Source organism: Papio anubis, chromosome 10, assembly GCF_008728515.1.
Source record: "Papio anubis isolate 15944 chromosome 10, Panubis1.0, whole genome shotgun sequence".
In the NCBI taxonomy this organism is placed as follows: Eukaryota; Metazoa; Chordata; class Mammalia; order Primates; family Cercopithecidae; genus Papio; species Papio anubis.
This window is the reverse complement of record NC_044985.1, coordinates 94,355,363-94,381,045: the sequence shown is the minus strand read 5'-3', so window position 1 is coordinate 94,381,045 and position 25,683 is coordinate 94,355,363. Positions and strand designations below refer to the sequence as shown.

The 25,683-nt window shown below is 35.8% G+C and overlaps 1 protein-coding gene across 1 annotated transcript in view; it reads right to left on the bottom strand.

Moving 5' to 3' along the window:
• CPS1 (carbamoyl-phosphate synthase 1) overlaps nt 1–25,683 on the bottom strand; it is a 119,346-nt gene that overhangs the window by 64,865 nt on the left and 28,798 nt on the right. Inside the window, exons 7-19 of the mRNA XM_021923956.2 lie at nt 22,613–22,702; nt 20,440–20,568; nt 19,768–19,874; nt 18,785–18,923; nt 17,806–17,883; nt 16,161–16,259; nt 15,233–15,328; nt 11,216–11,405; nt 9,332–9,489; nt 7,355–7,483; nt 3,792–3,936; nt 2,091–2,301; nt 324–522 (exon numbers count right to left, since the gene is read on the bottom strand). Of these exons, the coding sequence (XP_021779648.1) occupies nt 324–522; nt 2,091–2,301; nt 3,792–3,936; nt 7,355–7,483; nt 9,332–9,489; nt 11,216–11,405; nt 15,233–15,328; nt 16,161–16,259; nt 17,806–17,883; nt 18,785–18,923; nt 19,768–19,874; nt 20,440–20,568; nt 22,613–22,702 (1,770 nt within the window). The remainder of the gene's footprint in view (nt 1–323; nt 523–2,090; nt 2,302–3,791; nt 3,937–7,354; nt 7,484–9,331; nt 9,490–11,215; nt 11,406–15,232; nt 15,329–16,160; nt 16,260–17,805; nt 17,884–18,784; nt 18,924–19,767; nt 19,875–20,439; nt 20,569–22,612; nt 22,703–25,683) is intronic.

Sequence of the window (25,683 nt, the reverse complement as noted above, 5' to 3'; positions counted from 1 at the left end):
CAACTCAGTTATATATATATGAATGTGTTTTCATATATGTATCTATATTATATACCCAGACATATGGTCTCACCTTTTGAACAGGAAGGCCTTCAAATCCAGCAAAATGGCCATGTAACATATGTAATACGTTAACAGTCAAATAAAGACTGTTGGCATATTAGTATGCTAATATTCAGGCAACTTTAACACTGTCAATTGCACCTTTAACACTGTCCATGTGTTGACAGTATCCAGGCAACTTTAACACTGTCAATGGTGTCACAAATTTGACAAAATAACTGAGAACAAGAAGAAAATAGATTAATAAACCAAGGACTCACCTCTCCTACACTTTTCATAGAGCTACCAATTCGGCTAGATGTTCCATGAAAACGGTCAAGATCCCAGCGGGGAATCTTGGTGACCATGTAATCCAGGCTAGGTTCAAAGCAGGCCGATGTCTTCCCAGATACAACGTTCTTAATTTCTGGAAGTGGGATTCCTAGGGCAATCTTTGCAGCAATGAATGCCAATGGGTAGCTATGAAAAGAAGACAATTTTTTTTTATTTGAGCAATTATTGAAAACAGAACAAAACATAAATTGGTCTTTCTTAAAATTTCTGGTATTATTCTACTTCAGGGTATAAGACACTTGACTCTCTGTTCTGCATCAATATTTAGTAGCCACTTGCGGAAAAATAGGAGTCATGATACAAAGTATAGAAGCACAGGTCACAGGAGAATTTACTCTACATGCATTGCTACAAATCTCAACCTTCACCTCTTCAACCTAAAATCAATAGCTTTGTTGATAAATAAAGTTTAACCTCCATTTGTGTTTAACCTCCACTAAGATGAGAATCTGCAAAATATTTTTTGAGAAAATATATACATATCTGTACCTAAGAAGACAGTGAGTTAGCTAGTACAAGGGAGCAGGCATTTCAAGTTTGGGTCCTTGCTCTGTCTCCAAATTATAAATGATAGCAATATCATTTACCTCAATCAGAAAACAGTTGAAGACTAAAATTAAGGATTAATCTGCACTTTTAACAACATCTGCAAAGTGTAATTAAGAAGCAGATTTTTCACAGCCTGCTTTGTCCACCTAGATTTTGATTCGTTTGTGATTAGCCAGCAAACAAAGCCAGCTAGCTATATCATTTACCTCAATCGTAGCCTTTGAACTTTGGACTCCTTACAAAACTAACACTTTGAGAACTTGGCTGTCTTTATCCAGAATGTCAGTTTGGGTTATTTTGTTTGAAAAAAAAATTCATAGAACTATAGAATTAAAAATGAGTTCTTTAGTACAACTTCCATCTAACAAATGAGGAAAGTGATAAAGACAATGAGTGATGTGCCCCAAATCACGTGGTCAATAGAAGAACCAAATGAGAATGCAGAATTGTGACTGCTACACAGAGGGCAACATGCCTTTCGCCACTCCATGCAGTGCTGTGGAACTACGTAAAAAAATCTAAAGAAGTAAATATTTTGTTCATTTAAATGCCATAATTTAAGTGTAAGATGCTAAATATATTATTAGAAACAAAAGGTTTTGATTAACTTTCCCTCCAATCATGCCTGCTAGTGGCTGTTACATAGACAGCAGATTTGTTTGGTTGTAACATTTACTTGTGAAAAAATTCCACACTGTTCAGTCTTGTGGAGTTTTGATAAAATAAAAGTAATGTGTATTGCATGCTTGAATCAAGTGAACTATATTTTCTGTCAACTATTTGCTATAGGGCTATATACCTGAAGAAAACAGTTGAAAACTAAAATTAAGGATTAATCTGCACTTTTAACAACATCTGCAAAGTGCAATTAAGAAGCAGATTTTTCACAGCTTGCTTTGGCCACCTAGATTTTGATTCATTTATGATTAGCTAGCAAACAAAGCCAGCTAGCAGTATCATTTACCTCAATCTGGCAACAAGCTCATTAATAATCATGTCCTCAGGGTCCTATAAATGATTTGGAGCTAACATACAGAAAAGGGGAACATAGTTTGTAAATGCAGCACAGTCTTCCACTATCTGTCAATTTTTCATTTCTGTCTGCAAAGAATCTGAAAACTCATGGTGAATTATTCTGGTCTTACCCAGTGGCTTTTGAGGCCAGAGCAGAGCTTCGGGACAGTCTGGCATTCACTTCAATGATGCAGTATTCCATTGAGGTAGGATGAAGGGCAAACTGAATGTTGCATTCACCCACAATGCCCAAGTGGCGAACAACATTGATTGAAGTGCGTCTCAACATCTGAAACTCAGCATTGGAGAGTGTCTGGGCAGGAGCCACAACAACTGAGTCACCTGTATATCCAAGAATCACTCATTACTTGGTGGCATATTGAAACAGCCAACTTCAGCGACTTAACCTCTACTTGCATGATGTAAGACACAGAACAGTCTGAGGTTTTGTTGGGATATATATGTGAAATCAAGTATTCCCCCAATTCCTGTTTCCCCGTGTTATTCTGATACAGTACTTTTAGAAACCTCTCTAACTTTTCCCAAGTTCATCTATCTAATAAGTAGCTATCAAGGCTTCAATCATCTACTTACTAGAATGACTTCAACTTCCCTGCTGTTCGTCTCAAATTATTTCTCAAGTTCTTCCTTTCATAGAATATTATCACTCAGACTGGCTCATCAGTTGGCTTTCTGTATCTCATCCCTTTCCATCCTCACTTCTCTCATCATAGCCCCTTATATCTGCAATCTTAGTCTCCATCCCTTCTGCCTTCAAACACGGTCAGATCTTCATTGCCTCCAGAAGTCTTCTCCCAACGTTGTCAGAGGACCATACAAAGCTTCTCTCTCATTCTTTACATAAATGAGCTTCTTGAAAGTTTGCCAATTCTGCTTACCACTCGATACCATATAATTCCTTTCAACAGAGCTCCCAGAACTGACTTTGCAATGAAATTGTTCTCTTGGACATCCAAAAGAGCCAAATTAGTTAATCAGCCTTGGTCTTGCATAGCATTTGAAACTGCCAAAAACAAAGCTCTTTGATAAAATAGTTCTTGCATTGGCTTAGTTGTTACAGTTCTACCCTGATTTTCCTCTTAACTCTTTATTCTCCCCTTCTATCTTCAACAGTAATACTTCCTCTTTCCCCTGCCCTACAAATCTAAATGTTTCCCAGAGTTCAAAGTTCAACCCTATTCTCTCCTCTTTCTATACCTATGCCCTTGAATACTTTGTCTATGCCTATGACTTCAATTATCCCCTTTATGCCAACAGTTTCCAATGTCTTTGTATCAATTTCTTTATTTCTATTTTATTTCTTAAATTCCATCTCCACATTCTCAACTCCCTTTTTTGACAGTTCTGCTCACACCTCAAATTTAGCACTTTTGAATCCTAAGTTATCATCTTTGCCCTCTTATCTAACTAGCGTACTTCCCTGAAAAACTTATTTCTATTATTGTGCCTATTTTCTCATTTACTGGGTGACTAACATCTCAGTCTGCTTTAAACCTTCTCAACTTCCCTTCTTATTTTTCAACATCAGGTTTTATGGATCTTATTTCTACCATATTGCTTTGGCTTTTCCTCAATTAAATCAGTATAATAATATCTTCCTTACTTCACAGGGTTTGTGTAAAGATCAAATTAAATGTGAGAATATTTTCAATACTGTAAAATACTATACTTGTCCAAAATGTTATCACTAGTCTGTCTACTAGAAATAGTAATTTAAAGACAACAACTTTCTAAAGACTGCCATGGCCATCAAAGACATTGCTAAAATGAGCTGAAAGCATTGCTATAGTTCTTGAATATGCTTTGCCTACCTGTGTGAACACCCATGGCGTCAACATTTTCCATGTTACAGACAGTGACACAGTTGTCATCAGCATCTCGAACCACTTCATATTCTATTTCTTTCCAACCTGTCACTGACTTCTCCACCAGAATTTGGTTGGTCATAGCAAAGGCCTAGAAATTAGTGACAAAAGATATCAGAGAGTAAGAAAAATCTCTGGCTTCAACAAGGATCTTTGGCAAAATATCCTGGCATAAATCCTGGTCAGCACTGAACTCTCAAACCCCATCTCCATTCTCTCCTGCACAGAAGGCACAATGTGTCAGAAAATCAGTGAGGTACTAGGAATAGCATCCTGCAGTGAATATGCTTGATTTACATTATTGAGGCTTGCCATTCAAAGTGCTGATATGACATTAAATCAAACTAATTTAGGAAAAAGAGAAAATAATTGAGCAATCAGGCAGAGGGAAATGAAATTATTTCAGCAGCTAGGCTTCTGTGAAACCAGAAAATGTGATAAGTGTGAATAAATATGGAAAAATAAGTCTAAAGACTCTGGCTCTCTCTAAAATAGCTGAGGGTGCTTTGTGCAGTGACACACACAATAAAAGTTAGTTGCTGTTGATGAGGAGGAGAAAGGAGATGATGATGGTTGTAAACAGTTAGCCAAGATGGCATGTAAAACTTGAGAATTAGAAGAATCATATGGGACTATTATTATGGTTAATCACTGCCTAAATGCTTAAATACTCTGAGTCATATATCATGTATGCCTGATTAGACAGATATGAATTAGCATACATGAATTAGCATAATTATCGTTTCATATTTATGGCACACCCACAATGGGTAGAATACTGAACCCAAAATAGGAAAGTGGTAATCTCTGACCTTAGGACATGCAGTGGCTGATAATCCAGGAGAGAAATGTCTCATTGTCTTATAATATATTTGATGTGGAATGGCAGTGAAAGGGAAAGTTGTTTGAATTTTTTGAAATTATTAATAGGCATTAAAATAATAACAATGTAAGTTTTTCTGTAATGTGCCTTAATATGATTTTTTTAACTTCAGTCATCACTACAGGCTCCAGCACGTGCAACTGAAAATGTGACACATTTGTCCCCACAGCTGCCCACGATGAGGTTGTCAAAGTGGTTAGAAAAATCAGTAGCCAATGTTAACAGTTTAATAATGATTAATTTGTCATTCCGGTTGCCTGCTAAAAGAAGAAATCTAGGAAACAAAGGGTATAAATTTGGAAAAGTATTTTGCATTATAAAGAAGTGAAACGGGTATTTAGATACAGGGAAAATTGAAATTATCTTCACCTGTTTTCTCAGCTTGTTTTTATTTTTATGTTTTAAAGTCTTTGATTTTATACAAAAAGTTAACTTAGGGACCTGGGTAAGTTAATGCAGCTTTTAATGGTGCTAACTATAACCTCAAGAGAATAAGGGGATTGTTTAGGACATAATGATACAACTAATTATTCTCAAGGGAAGAGTGAGGGTTTTTTTTCAACAAGAAAAACCATTTAAAGGACTATTGATTATTTGAGCACAACGTAAATACTTGAAAACTATCTCATTCCAAAATTCTCTTCATTATAAACTTTCTTACATGAAAAGTTCAGTATTCAGATTGGTTTTTTTATAGAGTAAAAAAAAATAATAGAGAAAAAGTATGCATTGCCACTATTGGCAGTTATGAAGTTGTTAATACTGAAAATATTTGGAGCATCTAACATGCTAGAGGAAATAAGCTTTTCATCCTCAAAAGCATGTTTTTGCTTTAAATACGTGATTCATATGTCCAGGATGGAAAAAAGAAACATTTATGTTAGGTATGTTTCCCTTTTTGTAATTTTCACGACTTTAGAAAAATGAAACCCAAGTTATTTATATGTAAGTCGGCCATTGTAGTTATTTAAATATGCTGAATTGTACTTACCTGTTTTCAAAATTCTATGTCAACAATTCAAGGGTCTCATTTCACTTCAGTTCAAAAAGTAAGTAAAGATAAAGCAATAAGCTGTCCTTGAGCTATTTCCTAAATAATCCCCAAAATAGCCCTCACAGTAATTCTGTCAAATTCACTTCTATGACTGCCATGTAGGTTACACAGGTTTCTTGGCTGCACATGTACTCATTCTTCAAAGGTATTATTGAGCTCCTGGTATTTCCACGCACTGTTCTGTTTTGTGGAAATAGAGTATAGATGAAAGTCTCTGTTTTCCTGGAGCATATTTTTCTGTGTTAGTCTCTAATTTACTTTTTGTAGCATATCTTACTTTTCTCAAGGGTTTTCCTCTAATATGCAAAAAAAGAAGTAGTTCCTAATATGTTAAAGTGATTGTGATAGAAAATAAATCATAGCCGGGCGCGGTGGCTCAAGCCTGTAATCCCAGCACTTTGGGAGGCCGAGACGGGAGGATCACAAGGTCAGGAGATCGAGACTATCCTGGCTAACATGGTGAAACCCGTCTCTACTAAAAAATACAAAAAACTAGCCGGGCGAGGTGGCAGGTGCCTGTAGTCCCAGCTACTCGGGAGGCTGAGGCAAGAGAATGGCGTAAACTCGGGAGGCGGAGCTTGCAGTGAGGCGAGATCCGGCCACTGCACTCCAGCCTGGGCGACAGAGCGAGACTCCGTCTCAAAAAAAAAAAAAGAAAAAGAAAATAAATTATAAACCCTCAAATCTCTCATGTTTTTATGAATATATGGCAGTTGGTGGAGTTCAGTCATTTACTGTACTGAGAGGTTTATACCATGTATATTTTAGACACCTTAATTTTGAGTAAAGTCAAACTACTCAATGGGCTTTGTTTCACTTTCTGGATATCATCCATGCCAGCCACATTATTTCAAAAAAAAATTAAAAATGAGACAGTATGTCCTATTTTTCCTTAACCACTAAAACATATTTTAGCATTTTAAATATTTGGGAGTAGATTGTGAAACAAAGGAAGAAGGAGTTGAATTAAGTTCATCTTACTGAAGTCGATAGATTGTACTATAAAGGTGGAATTTGAGGTGAAGTGACCACTGGTTTACCTGGAACCATGTGGTTTATCATTGCATCCTGGCATGAACAGTTGCACTGCACTACTCTCTCAAAAGTGTCATCTTGGCCGGGTGCGGTGGCTCATGCCTGTAATCCCAGCACGTTGGGAGATCGAGGCAGGCAGTTCACGAGGTCAGAAGATCGAGACCATCCTGGCTAAAACGGTGAAACCCCATCTCTACTATCTCTACTAACAATACAAAAAAATAGCCAGGTGTGGTGGCGGGCGCCTGTAGTGCCAGCTACTTGGGAGGCTGAGGGAGGAGAATGGCATGAACCCGGGAGGCGGAGCTTGCAGTGAGCCGAGATCGTGCCACTGCACTCCAGCCTGGGAGACAGAGCGAGACTCCGTCTCAAAAAAAAAAAAAGTATCATCTTTTGGAAGACACTTTTGGAGAACATGATCATGATTTAATAAGTAAAGAAAATGTAATTTCTCATCTACATAACTCTCTCTAGTTGAAAAGATATATCAAGTCAGTTTTTTTGGTTGGTAAGAATATTGTCTACAAAAATACACACCTTTGTGCTGAGGTCCATCAAAGTCTCTCTGTTAGGACAGATGCCTGAGCCTAACCCACCCAGCGCATAGGCGGAACGGATCATCACTGGGTAGCCAATGGTGTCTGCTGCCTTCAGTGCGTCCTCAATCTGTCAACAAGAACAAGGACTCAACATTTTAAAAACTGAGCACACTGGCAGAATAGACCACACCAAGGGAGTCTGGCAATCTGGTAAACCAACTTATCTGGGGAGAGTGAGTATGGAAATGTTCTATTATTCCCTCACATTATGAAAAGCAAATGCTAGGCCGGGCGCGGTGGCTCAAGCCTGTAATCCCAGCACTTTGGGAGGCCGAGATGGGCGGATCACGAGGTCAGGAGATCGAGACCATCCTGGCTAGCACGGTGAAACCCCGTCTCTACTAAAAAATACAAAAAAAACTAGCCGGGCGAGGTGGCGGGCGCCTGTAGTCCCAGCTACTCGGGAGGCTGAGACAGGAGAATGGCGTAAACCTGGGAGGCGGAGCTTGCAGTGAGCTGAGATCCGGCCACTGCACTCCAGCCTGGGTGACAGAGCAAGACTCCGTCTCAAAAAAAAAAAAAAAAAAAAAAAGCAAATGCTGTTATTCAAATGTTAAGTAAAATTCTAGAAGAGAGGAGATATATATATACACACACACACACATATACACACACACATACATATATATATATATATAGCTTTTAAGAAATATACTTTTGTGGTAAATTTTGTCCTGTCCTATTGAAACAGAACCATGGTCAAAGCAGAAATAATCATCATTCATTTGAGAATGGGAGTCATATTGAATGGTTGGATTTTTACATGTAGCTTAAAAGTCTCTGTCTTAATGAAACCAGGTTCTCTGCTGCTGAAGCTAACTTGATGTTACCGCAATAAACCATTAGGAACACTGTGTATAAAGAGATTTTTCATTTTCAGGCTCAGTCTGAGAATAGTCCCAGAAGCTTGGAATTCTTTTTTTAACTTACAGAATACAACATATGGTGGCTATATTTTTCTGTCATGGAATATTATTACACTACCAATGGGAATGTAATTACACCTTTCCCATATGCCTGTTTCTTATCCTGGGGAAGCAAGGACATAATTAAATCTGGCAATGAAAGAATAAATGTATGGCAAGAGCTTCCCAAATTGTGCAGCAGAGTTATCCTGGGATTATTTGATTGACAAGTTTGTAACACAAAAGATACTTGGTAGCATTGTTTTCTGAAACATACAGAGCCCATTTTTAGTTGTCCCAGCAGTACCTGCTTTATTCCTAAGGGCGTGCCTGTTTCTACCATGGAGAAGTTGCATTTAACACTGCCCTTAGCACCCTCACTTCACCAACTATAAGCCTGAAGTCAAAAATAAAGTCAGGGGCAAAAACAGATATAAAGTGAGTTGATTCTTTTTCCTGATAATTGGTAATAGCTTATTGATAGGCATAAGAGGCAATGGAAATAAATAATAGAAAAGTAAATCTATCTTTCTTAAATATCGAAACTACAGGTTTTCCAGTCATTTTACTGACTGGATCTATTTTATTCTAAAATGTTTATTTTATTTCAAAAAAAATTTAAAGCCAATTTCCCATTTGCAGGGCATTCACACATGCAAAATGTGTGACTGATCCCAGAAACAAGGTAAAACTTGCTTTGGTATTGCAAGTTGATATGGTTCTGAGTTTCGGTTCAGGAGATCGGAGATTCATTGGCACTTCAAGCCTTGATAAACCACTTCATCTCTGGACTTAGGTTTTTCTTTTCATAAAGTAAAATGTTAATACCTATCATTTCAGCATTGAGTGCTGTAATTAATATGCAATATTTCTAAACTATTAACACTTTTCTAGAAGAAAATGCATACAACTATAATCATCTTAACTATTATTATTAGGCATGAAAAATCATTCTCCCTACAACCCAAGACAAATAATGCCCTCGTTTCTCCAAAGCAAAGAATCCTTACCGATTCCACTGCAAAACTTGGAGCAATCTTTTCATTGATCTCATTTAGTTTATCTGAAAACAGCTGCCTGTCCTCCGTGGCCATAATGGACTCAACTGAAGTTCCCAGGACTTTCACACCGTATTCCTTGAGCACACCTCTCTTGAATAGTTCCACTCCTAAACAAGAACCAAATAGGATTAGTTTTTAAAATCTCGAAATTTTATGCCTTTTTTAGCAGACAACTGAATACAACTATACAACTATTTTTTTTTTTTTAATCTTAAAATCCAAGAAGTTACCACTGTCTACAATAGAATTGCACTTAGGGAAAAAAATTGAAATAAAAATTCTGAAGATAGTCTGACAAAATATGTTACTGATGCTACTATTACTTATATTACCATCTTCTGAAAATCATTTATATCCTTATTAATAAATGTCATAATATTATACTGAGTCTTAAGATTTCAATATATTCCCTTTCCTCCTAAAGTCCAGTTCTATAATGAGATTCTATAATTTAAAAAATCCTAAATATATGAGTACCTACCTGGGTTAAAAAATTATCATCAAAATGGTTTGTGTTTTCACTATCTAGCTATCTAATTTTGCCTATCTTTTTTTTTTTTTTTTGACATACAAATTATATAACCAATTGCTTACCCAAACTAGCTAAAGAGATTCTTATTCATGATCTAGTTCCAAAGATTTGAAGAATTTTTTTGATTATTATACTTTATGTTCTAGGGTGCATGTGCACAACGTGCAGGTTCGTTACATATGTATACATGTGCCATGTTGGTGTGCTGCACCCATTAACTCGTCATTCACATTAGGTATATCTCATAATGCTATCCTTCCCCCGTCCCCCCACCCCACAACAGGCCCCAGTGTGTGATGTTCCCCTTCCCATGTCCAAGTATTCTCATTGATCAATTCCCACCTATGAGTGAGAACATGCAGTGTTTGGTTTCCTGTTCTCGCGATAGTTTGCTGAGAATGATGGTTTCCAGCTGCATACATGTCCTTACAAAGGATGTGGACTCATCCTTTTTTATGGCTGCATAGTATTCCATGGTGTATATGTGCCACATTTTCTTAATCCAGTCTGTCATTGATGGACATCTGGGTTGGTTCCAAGTCTTTGCTATTGTGAATAGTGCCGCAGTAAACATACGTGTGCATGTGTCTTTATAGCAGCATGATTTATAATCCTTTGGGTATATACCCAGTAATGGGATGGCTGGGTCAAATGGTATTTCTAGTTCTAGATCCTTGAGGAATCGCCACACTGTCTTCCACAATGGTTGAACTAGTTTACAGTCCCACCAACAGTGTAAAAGTGTTCCTATTTCTCCACATCCTCTCCAGCACCTGTTGTTTCCTGACTTTTTAATGATCGCATTCTAACTGGTGTGAGATGGTATCTGAAGAATTTTAAAGAGAACAAAGCAGTAGACTCAGAAGATGTATGTAGTAATAGTAGAAAGACTGATCTATGTTATTATGAAAACATGTTTGAGAGGCAAATGCTACAGGGCTGATACCTAAGAGCACTTAACTAACGTTAATTCTCATTTTTCATTCATAATAGTTCTCAACACCTCAATAGCAACAGAGAAAAACAATATCCTGGGATAGAGTAGAGAAAGTTAAGAAACCTACTGGCTACTCTGGAGCATTAAAGTGAAAGGTTTCTTTGTCTCTCAGCTATTTCGTGAAATTAACTAGTAATATTCATCATATGACTATTTTAAGTGGCTGTTTGCTAACTGCTTCCTCACACATTAGAGGAAAGGTTTTATGAACACACAAAGCACAATTGTTAGATGAGTTCAAATAAAATATGTTACACAGCAGTGCATATGTCAAAACTCTGCAATTAAGCTGATAAGAACTCACCACAGTTCAGAGCTGTTTGGCCACCCATGCCCAGAATTAACCCATCTGGCCGTTCTGCCTTGATGACCTCTGTGACAAACTGAGGGGTGATGGGAAGAAAGTAAACAGTATCAGCTTGCTTTAAGCCCACCTCATTGGTCTGGACTGATGCAATGTTTGGGTTCATCAGAACAGTTTTGACATTTTCTTCCTGAAAGAAGCAAAAGAATCCAGTACATGAATATATGTTCTAAAGAAGAGAATGGCAACACTTAAATAAAGAAACATGGGGTAACTAAGCTTTTAGGTTATCTGTGGGCTGTAGAGATCCATAATACGACATGTAAATAGAAGTTAAAGGAAGACAACCATTTGGTGAAAGAAATGAAGACATTCTTGAAAATGAAACTATACAAAAGAATTGACTGCCTCATGAAGATCACCACGAGGTGATCTTTGCCACTGTTGGCAAAGCTGGAGACCATTTCTATACAATTTGTCTAGAGATCCACAAATATTACTGAACTCTGTAGTTCAATCAACCTTAAAAGAATAACATATTCCAAAAATTTTAAATTAGTAAATGTAAAATAGAACTAGAGGCAATATGAAAGCTGCTTACAATTTAGAGTATGTGTCATGTGGTGATGAGAAGAATGTATATTCTGTTTTGGGGTGGAGAGTTCTTACAAAGGTCTATCAGATCCATTTGGTCCAATGTCAAATTTAGGTCCTGAATATCTTTGTTAAATTTCTGCCTCAATGTTCTGTCTAATACAGTGGAGTGTTGATGTCTCCCACTATTAATGTGTGGGAGTCTGAGTCTCTTTGCAGGTCTCTAAGAACTTGCTTTATGAAACTGGGTACTCCTGTGTTGGGTGCAAATATATTTAGGATAGATAGATCTTCTTGAATTGAACCCATTACCATTATGTAATGCCCTTCTTTGTCTTTTTTTAAATCTTTGTTCATTTGAAATCTGTTTTTTCTGAAATTAGGATTGTATCCCTTGTTTTGTTTTTTTTTGTTTTTTGTTTTTTTTTCTGTTTTCCATTTGCTTGGTAGATTTTCCTCTATCCCTTTATTTTGAGCATAGGGGTGTCACTACATGTGAGATGGGTATCTTGAAGACAGCATACCATTGGGTTTTGCTTCTATATCCAGCTTGCCACTCCATTCCTTTTAAGTGGGGGCATTTAGCCAGTTTATATTCAAGGTTAGTATTGATATGTGGATTTGATCCTGCCATTGTGCTATTAGCTGGTTATTATGTTGGTTTGTTTGTGTGGTTGCTTTATAGTGACACTGGTCTGTGTGTCTAAGTGCCTTTTTGTATCAGCTGGTAGCGGTCTTTCCTTTCTATACTTAGTGTTCCTTTCAAGATCTTTTGTAAGGCAAGCCTGGTGGTAATGAATTCCCTCAATATTTGCTTATTCAAAAAGGATCTTATTTCACCTTCACATGTTACCCCCAAACCTAAAATAAAAGTTAAATAAAGCTGCTCCCCCTTCTATTTATTTGTCTAAGAAGAACATTGAATGTACATTTAAAATGCAGAATAATGTGCTCCCTTCTTGCTGGACGCACTGAGAGCCTTCTGCTGGTTTCCATTTATTTTCCAGATTTTCATGCTTGCTGTAGTGCTTTAACAAAGAACATTATACAACTGTTTGTACATATTATATTTTAAAAACCATATGGCAAAAGAAATAAAACTATGTATGTGCATGCATGCATGTGTGTGTGTCTGTGTGTGTGTCTGTGTGTGTGTATGTATGCATATATCTATATGAAGGTATTCATAGCTCGATCTTATTCCTTACATCAGGAGAGACCTTCAAAATACTTATTTTTGTAGCTTACTAAGGATAATTGCATTATAAACCAGTATGAGGGTGACACTTAGCAAAATAATTATTATACAATACAGCCAGATGGTTCTAATCATTTCATACATTAGCAGATCAATTTTAAGTTCTCCTTAAATGTCAACAACATATTCAGATAAAGGTATAGAAATTATTATTGAAAACCCTACATATCTTTGGGGAGGATCTGAATAAAACATTAAATATATTTTATGCTGCTTTAAATTCAAATAGTAACTTAATGCTTGTAATGTACTTCTAGTAATGTATTTGATTTTTATACCAAGACTATGAAAGAGATTTCAACCTTTTGGATGAAGAAACTGAGATTCAGTAAGGTTAAATGGCTTGCTAAAGGTCATATAGCTAATAAGTGGCAATATTAGGGCTCTAATTCAAGTGTTATGATTCAAATCCTATGTTCTTTCCTCAATATGAGTCATCTCTCAAGATTTTAAGAGTAATATTATTAATAAAATGTCAGGAAGATACAAACAGATAAGCAAATGCTTTTATAATATGGGATGAATTTTAATAATTGAGTCCCAACTGACAACACGTCAGCAACAGAAGTTATAGAAAGCCTCACTACTAAAGAAAAGTGACAAATGTTAGTATATTTAAGTATTTTTCTGAATGTGCTATACAATGAATATGGTGATTTTTTTATAAGTCAAATTATACAGGAAAAGATCCTATACATACACATGAGTGTTCATTTATTTTAAAACTTATTTCAAGCCATCTTAATTTTAAATCATTTTGTTTTATTTTTCTAATTCTTGTTACTATATATGCGCCAATTATAATATTTTTAGTTTAAAAATTCATCTCTAGTTATTAACTTTCTAAGTGATCACAATATGATCTAATAATTCCTGTTCTTTAGTTAAAAATGTATAACTTTACCCAGTTGATGTAAAACACATTAAAATACAAACTATAAAAATTCTAATTATTTGTAAAACTCCCAAATAGAATAAAAACTGTATACTAGTTAAATGTATTCTAAACTCTGAATACACTTAGATTGTGTTCTAACTAATCTAAACCACTGGACAGTCTCCAATTATCTAATGAGAAATTAAAGCATAATACAAAGAAGTGAAACATCATTTTGAAAATGTATTCCAAAAAATATGTGAGTGTGCATGTACATGAATGGAGGAGAGTATTAAAAAAAAAAAAGAAAACAAATGAGAAAAAGAGTAAAGTCATTGAGACTGTGTTCTACCCCTTCAACAGACACCCATCAGGTGAAAATCTTTGACTATAGAATATTAACAAAAAGAAAACCTTTGGCCAACTGTTTGTCCCATGTTTGCTGTCCCAGTCTTCTGCTGCCATTCTATGCTGCCCTCTACTAGCCTGGTCTCTGGTGAATGGCTTCACACTGCAAAGCCTGAGGCAATGTCACCAAGAGCTCACATTGCCTCTGAATGGCCTGATTAGCACGATGAGGGTTACCAACTGAACTCCTCAAGAGAAATACCTTAAATATACAATAGAATTTTTCTGAAGTTTTATTTTACTACAGTAAGTGTTGGGAGATCTCCAGAGGATTTAAAGAAACAGGGAGGATGTCCTTCCACACCTGTATATCAAATCCTCTTTTCTACTTGAAAGTGTTGCTGTATCATCCCATTTCCCAGGCACTGATGGGAGAACTGTGTCCCCTAGTGACAGATAATAATTTCTAAAACCTGAACAAAATGTACTGTTGCCCTTGCTCCTCCAACCAGTGTTTCCCATTTCAACCACAGAGATGCCCACAGCATCCTGTAGAGCACTTGAAGGATATTAAAGCAACAAAGATGTCCAAAATTTCTCTTTCACATAAAAGACAAGTATATTTGAAAAGCTCACTGCCTCAAAAGAAATAAACAGCATCAATAAATGTGGCTTTATATATATTTTCACTATAAGTAGGCAGTAACCTAAATAACTTTGGAGATTAATCTAACCTCAATTTACAGATGTGCACATTTGAGAAAGTTGAAATTCTTGCTCGTGATCAAGCTTCTTTAATACAAGATTTATAAAGGCACAGTTAAGGAAAACAATTACAGCAACTTTGAAAAGAGGTAGTGTCATAAATCTAAATTACAAAATACTAATTAGACTCATTAAAGGAAGCATATTAATTCTAACGAAGATCATATTCTCTCACCTTCATGGCTTTTACAGCTTGAGATCCTGAGTAATCAAATTCTCCAGCCTGACCAATGGACAGACCTCCTGATCCTAGGATAAGGACTTTGGAAACCTATAAGCAATAAGAAAATGACATTGTTATTACTGCTAAAATGGGGAAAATAAGGCATTTTCAAGAGTGGAGAAGACAAACCACATTGTCTGAGTTTATGTGGTCATTTAAGGTCTAATGTTATGAAACATTTGTAATAGATAGGGAAAAAGACTAATAATTTAAAACATCTCTAATTTCAATGTGATTTCCAAAGTTTATTAAGGTTTTTCACTTAAGTAAAAAATTTTTGGAAGAGGTTTACATTTTATTAAACATATATAAATATCCAAAAATATGTACATATATATAAATACATCTATGTGTGGTATTTTTTCAAATACACATACATCCTTCTAAATTTTAAATAATGATGTAAGTGTACAGTTTACAAAGGAAATGGGTAAAAACCTTATCACACTAATATACATATTCAACTTAAGGATTCAAGTGTTAATCCTTGAATAACAGGTATTCTGGTTGAAACAAAAAGAACTCTATCATCTATAATGCTTCTGTAGTCTGAAATGTATCTCATGTTTACATAGAGCTATGGCTTTGTGGATAATGGGAAATAAATTCTAAACTAAACTCTATTCTTTGTTATGTTATTACAACTACTCTGGAAGAAGTAAACTTTAGAAAAGACATTATTTTAACTTAAACCATGAAAGTTCCACAAAACATCATCAAGAAGAAACCAAATAATTAGTTACAAAATGACAGACTATTACAATCTTTCAGTCATCTTTTATTAAACACTAGTGTACCTTATATCATTCAATTTTTAAAAATCATCACATGATAGGGACAATCCAAAATTCATAAACCAAAGACAAGCCCACATACTGACCTCAACTCGAGATGCAACTAGTGCTGGCTTTGGTAAGACTGACGTAATGGTGGTACCTTTTCCTTTCTTCATCAGTGAGAAAAAGGAATCAAACAGGTACTAGAAGAAAATATAACTAACTAGTTAGAAGCTTCAAAATTCTTAAGTTCACCAGATAAAACACAAGATGCCCAGTTAAATTTGAGTTTCAGATAAGCAACAAATAATTTTTAGTATAGCATATGTATTTTTTTGCTTTTTTGTCAATAGCTACATATCTTACTAGTATAAGAATTTAATCGAATAAACACTTCTGTTCACCTCCAGTGTTATAAAAAAGAAGTTTCCAACAAGCAATAAACATATCAGATGCCTTCTGAGAATGCTAAGTTTACGGCAACTTGTATATCATTTGCTTCTTCTAAATCAAATTCTAGGTGGATATAACAATTGAAGCTATATCACTTAAGATATAGAAAATTAGAAATACTAATTTAAATTTAAATTTCCATCAGCTCTAAGAAACAATTTCTGAGATTATTCTTAAACTTTGCCAAAGGATTTACTTCTGTTGTTTCACTAGATATGACAAATTACAGCAAAGAATATTCATTTTGCAATTATTGGAAAGACAAAAAAGAAGAATTATGTGATAGCGGATATTATTACATATCTTAATTGCAATGTTCCTAATCCAAAGTACTAATATATGCTAATTTAAATTTTAAATTAAAAAACTACTTAGCATGTGTTAGATGATATGCATAACTAAATTTGATTTATGAGTTTCATCATGGGTTGGTAATATAATACTGATTTTGGCTATTAAGAATCAGTATTTCCTAATAATATTAAAACAAGAACAAAATACAGATATCTAAAAAGGCAATTCAGACATGAGAGAGTAGAGCAGAGCTTGCAGAAAGAAAGCTCTTATTCTCTTCCCCATTTTACCTAGAAGTCATTTCTGAGAGTTCTGACAATGAAGATTTGCTACTGGAGGTCCCTGGGTGTGGGGAAGTCATAATAGACTTCAGATTTTTCTGGAAGTCACCCGAAGAATTTATTTGGAAAGATGTGCTTGAAAAATGAACTAAGAGCTCACACAAAAAAAGTGAAAATATTTAGATTAAATACAAAACTCCTCTAAGCATTCTTTGTGGTTCTTTTCTGAAGCTGTCTGAATTATCTATGTATGTGCATGCATGCCCTCTCTCCCCTGCACACCCCTTCCCCTCCTTCTCCTGCTGCTGTTTATTCTCCCTTAGTGGCTAAACAACCAGTTGCCATAGGGATTTTGGTGAAGTCACAGATGGGGGATTAAAATTTCATTTCAGTCATGAGACCGAGAGAGAGCAATAGGGAATTCATTTGCATAGTACAACAATTGTAAATTTCAGAACTAAATATATTAGAATGATAATGGGTTTAAATAAAAATAGCATCGCTTCGGGTTTCTTAAGGGCTTTCCCACTTTAAATTTTAAAAAAGATAAAAATTTCCTCTGTGACATTCATGGGGAGATTTTAATACAAAATGTGTGTTACCAAAGCACTCTTCTTGAGAATGTTCTGCTCAAGATCATCTGGGGTGATTATTTTGGTTTTTTTGAATTTCCACATTTTTTTTTTTTACATACATAATAGGCCTCATCTTTCTAACATACCTCAGTGTCTGTTGGCCCTGGGGTGACCTCTGGGTGGAACTGCACAGCGAAGAAGGGTTTGCTCTCATGCATAATCCCCTAAAGAAATAAGAAATGGGAAGAAATTCCTTCTGTAATAGTGAACGTCAAGTGTGGCTATGTATTATTCAGGGGACAATAAAGCTCAAATTTAAAAACTGAGTTAGATACTTAATAAAATTTTTGTAACTAACAGTACTATTAAGTAACATGGCCTGATATCTTAAGGACTTACATATCTGACCATTTTGATAAGTATGGAAAATGGGTCAATGAAGACTCAACTGAAAGTATTTTCCTTTAAAATAAATAAATAACAAATTTGGTCTATAGCCTTTGGGACCCTTCTGGGTTCTATTCAGAATAAACCCAAGTCCTCATCTTATCCCCAGGTCCTAAATTACTTTTCCAAGGGTCTTCTTAAAGACTACACCAGTCCCAAGTAAGTCCCAGAGACCCACCTAGACTGGGCTCAAACAGATTTGGATCAACAGCCCACTAACATTGAACGTATAAGATAGTTGTTGATTAATGACTCAAATAGTGAATCTTAACAAGTCAACTGATGAGAGAATAAGAGAGAGAAATGACTTTTTAAAACACAGAGGGCTATGGGAGAAAACCTATAACTGTTTTTCAACACTCAACCAAATCACCAACAAACAGTAGAAAGGTATTTGCATCACAGTGTACTTAAAAATTCTGGGTGAATATTCTGAGTGAATAATTTATTGCACATTTCAAAACAGCTAGAAGAGAAGATTTTAAATGTCCTCAGTACAACTAAATTAAAAAAATGTTTGAGGTGATGGTCATCCTAGTCTGATTTGATTACATATGATATGCATGTATCAAAATATCACATGTATCTCATAAATATATACTATGCTTATGTATCAATTATTTTTAAAAACCCTGCATTTCTCATCACCAACTGAACAGGTTTATTGACATCATTTACCTCATTTGTTTGATCGTTGACATTCACAAAAAGTGGTTTCCAGCCAGCAGGGAGGGCGTTGTCCAAGGCATAGCCATGATTCTGAGCAGTAATGAAAGCCTGTCTGTTTGTGATATTCAGAACAGGCTGATTCTGCCCTCTGGAAAGAAAAGGAGAAAAACAATAGGGAAAAGGAAAAGTGAAGAGGATAATATAAACGTATTCCTTATAAAGTAGTGAAAAAGTAAAGCCTATTAAAATTTAAAATTTCAATTGCTTAGTGAAAATCAGTCTGTGAGAAAAGTCACAGATTGTTAATCCCAATAATTTTCCCAACAAAAATCAATTCAGGAAGCTTTGTTGAGTGTTAAATACACAGGTCTATTAAATTCTATAATCAGTTTTAGAAAAGGGGACATTGCGCTCATAACAAAAAGGGTTGTTCACCAGCTTAACAGAAACTAAGAAATACGAGTGACTTATTTTAAGAGAACTACAATAATTTTAAAGCCAGAGAGTTATTGGGTGATAACAAATAGAGGACTGCTTAGACCTGAATTGTACTTTATGTAGAGGGTGGACCGTGGGGAAAAGCCTGATGTTTAATAAATTAATATTGTTTGAGGCAAAAAAAAAATGAGAAACGGAGAGGATCTAAAGATTTCTCGGTTCTAAAGTCACACTTACCTTCTGAAAATGTTACAATGTTCTGAAATCAGGCTTAAAATCAGAACAATTTCCCTTGAAGTATCATTTGATTGAGTATTATAACCTCAATTTATGCCAAGGGAAGGAAAATAACTTTAAATTATAGCAAGGTTATCATTAGAGAAGCCTGCTTTCCAAAAATGCAATAAAAGTGGTATCAGGTAGTCAACTGTCAACCACGTAAGGTATGGCTATTTATGTACTCTAAAGAAATGGCAGGTAAGTTTTCTAAGTTCTTTGTACTTAGTTAGTATGTCAGAACTGGTTTACTATAAGCAAAAGTGAAACTACCTCACCTGTTGGCCATGGACATCTTGTAGGTTTTGGCACCAGCAGCCAATCCTGTTATTAAGTTTCCTGTACTTATTCCAAACAATGGCTCCTTGCGATCACTCTCCAAAATCTAAATCAGGGAGAATTTGTATTAACCAATTAGTACAGTTCCAAAAAATGTTGCTTCTGAATGAATAAAAACAAGGTATCCTTTTTTCTTAAGAAGGTAAAGAGAATAGTAACTGAATTAAAGGGGAATATTAAAAAGGACATGATTGACAAACTTGTAGCATTAGAATTCAATAAGATGTACTTTACATTCAGACTAAACTAAATCTGATTTAATATTTCTTTAGAGACCTGCAGGTCTTATGGGTCCCAAGGTCATGATGAGGAACCATGAGTTGCCAGTTCACAACTGTAGGGCAAAATACATTTGGCCATTGGACTCCAGTTCTTTTAACTCAAGGACATGATCCCAAAGTTACTTTGCCTGAAGAAAAACCCTATTTTCTCTGATATTCTCTCCTCATTGGTTCCCCTATAGAATGCCTCTACTGACACTGCCTCAGAAGTCACAAATACCAGCATTGAAAAATGCCTAAATAAATAAAATGTATCACAGCCCTTTCAGGGTACAGAGCGGAAGCCCCCACCACCCACACAGATACACATTAATTCCAGGTTCACTGCACCTTTCTGACATTCTGAATTAGTGGTTCTGCAAGAGCTGGGTTCCCCGGTCCTCCTGCGATCAAAATCCCATCATACTCCATCTTGGTGAAATCGTGATTCCAAGGAACTAAGTGCACTTCAGCTCCTCGCTGGAAAAGAGACACAAGAATGACGAATTTAATAACATGTTTCTTTGCCAAAGTATAATTTTGTTAGACTTTCTCTTGACTAACCATTCCTTAAAGAGAAGGAAAAATTTGTAAACATTTCAAACAATGCTGTACAAAAATTTCTTTGGGGCCGGGCTTGGTGGCTCATGCTGGTGATCCTAGCACATAGGGAAGCTCAAGGTATGAGGGAATTGCTTGAGCCCAGGAGGTCGAGACTAGCCTGGGAAGCAGGGCAAAAACCCTATCTCTACCAAAAAAGATAAAACAAAAATTAGCCAGGTATGGTCCCAGCTACCCAGAAAACTGAGATGGAAGGATCACCTGAGCCCAGGAGTCACAGGTCCCAGCGAGCCAAGATCACACCATTGCACTCTAGGCTGGACAACAAAGTGAGACCCTGTCTCGGAAAAAAAAAAAAAAGAAAGAAAGAAAGAAAGGAAAAAAGGGAAAACAATCACCATTAAAAGTTTTGATCCTGAAAAAATAGATAATGCATTGTCCTGCACTCAAGAGAAGTTTCAGTGCCTATAAATGCCATGATTGGACTGACAGGAGAGTAGGTTACCTTCACACTACCAATTGCAAAAAAGTACAAATCCATTTTCTGAAAATGTTAAGTTGGCCCACATCAGAACTTTTTCAGTCTTGCCTTTTTGTCTTATCAAATTTTAACCAGCCTTCTTTCCTAGGGTTTTCTCATTATCTGTAAAATTTATATTCGAATGGAAAATTAGAAATTTGTTTTAATATAAAAGCACATAGGAAGGTGTCTTTGAGGGTTTCCCATGAAGCATTTCCCGAAACAAGGATTTGAGAGAATAAAAGCTTATTTGGAAGGTACTTCCTTCTAATCAGAGAGGAAGTGACATCATGAAACACCCCAATAAAGTATGCATTAGCAAGCAGTTACCACTAGGGATAAGTGAAGTTTAAGCCCACTAGGGCACTCTGAGAGCCCATGTGGAATAGTTACCTTAGAGACTGTCTATCCATGGGACAAAGGAGCCACGGTAGTTAAACACTGGCTCTTTCTGAGTTTTGGTTGGGGGCTACTCCAGAGATCATTAATTCTATGCCATTTACTGCCTGCCAGTAGGCTCCAGCCATCAGGCAAAGAGATATAGATATTAGAAATTGGAAGATGGGCAACATGAATTAAAATGGTAACTTGAGAGTGAGATACCATTTCACTCTTAGAGTGACCTGTCTAAGGTCTTAGAGTGACCTTAGAGTGACCTGTCTAAGGTCATCCACAGCATCTGCTACCATGCATGCTATCCATGCAAATGTTTGTTAATAAAATTGAAAAGAATTTGAAATCATGATTTGAATATTGCTGATATTTTCTAATAAGGAGGTACAATGAAGAATCTCCCAATATGCATGCTAATTTGGTGTTATGCAAATGTGTGTGTGTGTGTGTATGTGTGTGTATGGAGGGGAGATGTGTAGATAGAGACAGACTGAGACAGGAGTGAGGAGAAGGAAAAATCCTAACCAAACTTTGTTTAAGAAACATTATTATGATGGTTAAGTTCTCCTTGAGAATTGTTAAGATTTAATTTTAACTGGTTGTCTAACAGTTGATATAAAAGCACTGTGACAGTTCACACTGTGTCAGGGCATGATTCCTACAAACATGTGGTGCATAATAAATGTAGGCCCAAAGAAGATGCTATCAGACAGGCTCTAGCTTTTTGGTCATCTCTATACCACAAAGAAAGTGAACATGATGCATCTTAGACTGTCAGTCAATTAATGACAAGAAAAGTCATCATTTTCTTCCACGTTTTAGTGGCCCTTGAGGTTTTTTTTTTTTTTTTTTTAAGAAAAACCATAGCAGTCTATATCTTTAATTTGAACAGGGATAAATCTGTTATTTTGTAAATCAAAAGCAACAAGAAGAGTGTAGACCCCTGACATTCTGAAAGAATGCCTAAGTTCCTCTGTGACAGAGGAAATTGGCTGAACACTAATGGTCAATATGGCAAACCCTCACCTTTGAGATGAACAAATTACTTACCTTTACTAGCAGGCGGATTACATTGTTTTTAATCCCACAGTCTACAGCTACCACTTTTGTGGGGTTTCCTTTGCCGTACACCTTGACATCCTGCCATTTTAAAAACCAGAGAATGAGAGGGAAGTCCCAGCTATGGGCAACAGACCAAAACCATAAACACATCTGACAATGCTTTGCACTTAGATTGGTAACAGATTGACTGTTAACTACTAGGGAGTGACTGGCAGTTAACAAACAATTTGTAAGAAAGGCACAGCAAGTGCCACAGACTGTATCTTTTTTATGAGGAAAAAAAGACACTACTGTTTTATATAAACTGTTGATTACAGTAGTAACAATGATCTCTAAGAAACTGGTTGCGTCCATAGTTAACCATCTTTCCCATGTTTTGCCTCATTAACAACTACTAGCAATGAAATTTTTAAGTATTATTGCCTGATTCAGCACTAGACAGATGCGGCAATAGATACATTGTGCTTTAAATACCACTTGATCCTCAACTTGCACTAAAGATTGAATGGGGTAAAGCTGAATTACTGTACATTAGGCTTCTTCAGTGGGGCCTAACGGATAAAATCAGTATGAGAGTCACAGGAATTGCTAGGCAGGTATAGACCACCAGTTCCTTTAGGTTGCTGTGCAATTGTTTGCATTTAAATGGTAGATTTCATGAAAAGACCCCAGAGCATATCATAATCATTATCTATGTCTAAAGCACGGCTGGGAGGCAGATCTATTTTCACAGGCATTAACCCAAGAAGCAGCTCCCCAAAGTCATAAAAGGAGAAATAATAGAAATAGAGAGAAAGCCTAGAAGGCTGGGCACACACACTGGTTCCTGCTTTGAGAGTTGTTAGCTAGCACACTGTGAATTTAGGATGATTTCATCATTTGTGAAAAATTTCAGATGAAAAGTGCAAACTGAATATTGGAAAGAACAGTTTATTTTGACTGAAATATCTACCTCTCCATTAAGTCTAGATAGAATGTGAAATTATAATCCTTAGACTGTAGTTGAGGAAAAAATATATAAACTATATGTGTTTTTTTCCTCCCACTGACTATTCTGAAGGAAAAAACATACCCCCATCCTTTCATGATCTGGGGGAGTTATTGCTGAATTGAATGCCACAGGTATTCTTTCTCACCAAATAATTTGAAAAAGTTTAGATCTATTCTTAACCTTAGGCTTCTGCTGTAAAATAAAGTAATATTACCATCTAGTTGTAGCTACAGAAAATTGTAATTACAAGACAATGAATGAAGTTATCAACATTTCCAAGGCATGTAGCCAAACAAAACTCACAAAATATATGTAATCTCCTGATACAAATGCACATTTTATCATAGCTATAGTAACATTATTTAATTGCACTGGCATTAAGAAACAACAGAGCCAGCTTTCACCATTGCAGCATCTCCCTTGATTTGACATAGATAAAAACACAGATATGCTCATTTTTGCTGGTCTCTACACAAATACATTAAATACTATCCATTAGAATAACAGAATTTACACAAGACCTCATGAATACTTGCATATATGGATTTGTGTTTGGACTTACAAGAGAGGAATATATTATGCAGCATTTTTCAACCTTCCTTGACCACAGAATTTTTTCAGATGAACTGCTCCACACCACTGTTTTCCAATTTAGGAAATGGTAGACTAAACCACCAAGGCAGTTCTCAATTCTAACATTCTATCATCTATCATCACCCTCTATCATGCTGTTTCAAACTAAATCATTTCACAGGGAAATATGTAAAACAAAGGGAAGTCATATGAATAGGACCAATTTTAAAGTTAAAAATCAGAAGTGAATATTGCAAACACCATGATCAAATTCCATACATATAAGTAATTACATATCTAACTTAAAATTCATTTTCTTTAACAACACGTTTTGAATGCACATCCCTGCCCGACATGGACATCACGACTCAGTACTAATTTATAGGAACCCCAAACCCTTGTCTCTCATTTTCATGTGACAGGAGCCTGAATACCAGATAATATCAATGTGTGTTTCCTCTGAGTCTTACATGTTACTGATCAGACTATTTGACTCTTTGAATAACTTTTTTTTTAAAGCCTTTAAAAACTCTCACACTGGAACTCTTCCTTACGAAATGTTCTCTATACTCCTTCTGATTGGTGCTATATCACAGCATGAATATTTTCCCAGATGAACAGGTGTCAGGAAGGGCATGGGAACATCCTTTCTAAAGACCCTCCGTGACAAAGTTTGGTCACAGGAGGGGGTAGGATACCCATACAAGAAGAGTCTGTTTCCAGCATATTCACATATTCACATATTTTACCATTTCTGATTTAAAATTATCGAATCCTTACTCTGCATATGTAAAAGGTAGGAGTGAAACAATGTAAACTTATTTGAATATGATTACATGGTAGTATAATGATGGTTACTAATAGTATAACTGTTAGTAGTATAACCATTATTTGTAGTATGTTGAAAGGCAGTATGAGATGATGTTTTCTGAAAGGTAGACACTAGACCAAGGCTTCCTACATATAAATCCTGTGGCCATTCACACTGAGGAAGGTATTTAATCTCTCTACACCCCAGTTTCTTCATCAGTAAATGAGTTCCTAATAATATCCATCTCATATAATTGCTCTGAAGATGGAATAAGTTAATCAGTGTAAAGCATTTAGAAGAAACCTAGCAGATAATAAGTACTCAACAGATCATGCCTATTTTTTATTAATAAGACATAGTTATTAATAATGATAATTTTATTATATGAATAATGGAGATCATAGAACCATAAGAAACACTGATTAAAGGATTTGAAGGAAAATAAGAATGTGCAATTTCTTTACCACCAACTCTAACTACCATTTACTGGCTTTGTATATTCCTTTATCTATTCACTATTTGTTGACCAGGTACTATGTGAAAGGTACTATGGGCAGTGCTGGGGATTCAAGTAAGTAAACCATGGCCTCTCCTCTCAAAAAGCCAACCAAGACAAGTGAGAGAGACAATCTTTCCAGAGAGTTAAATTCAATATGATCCTGGTTATACTGAAGCTATTTATTA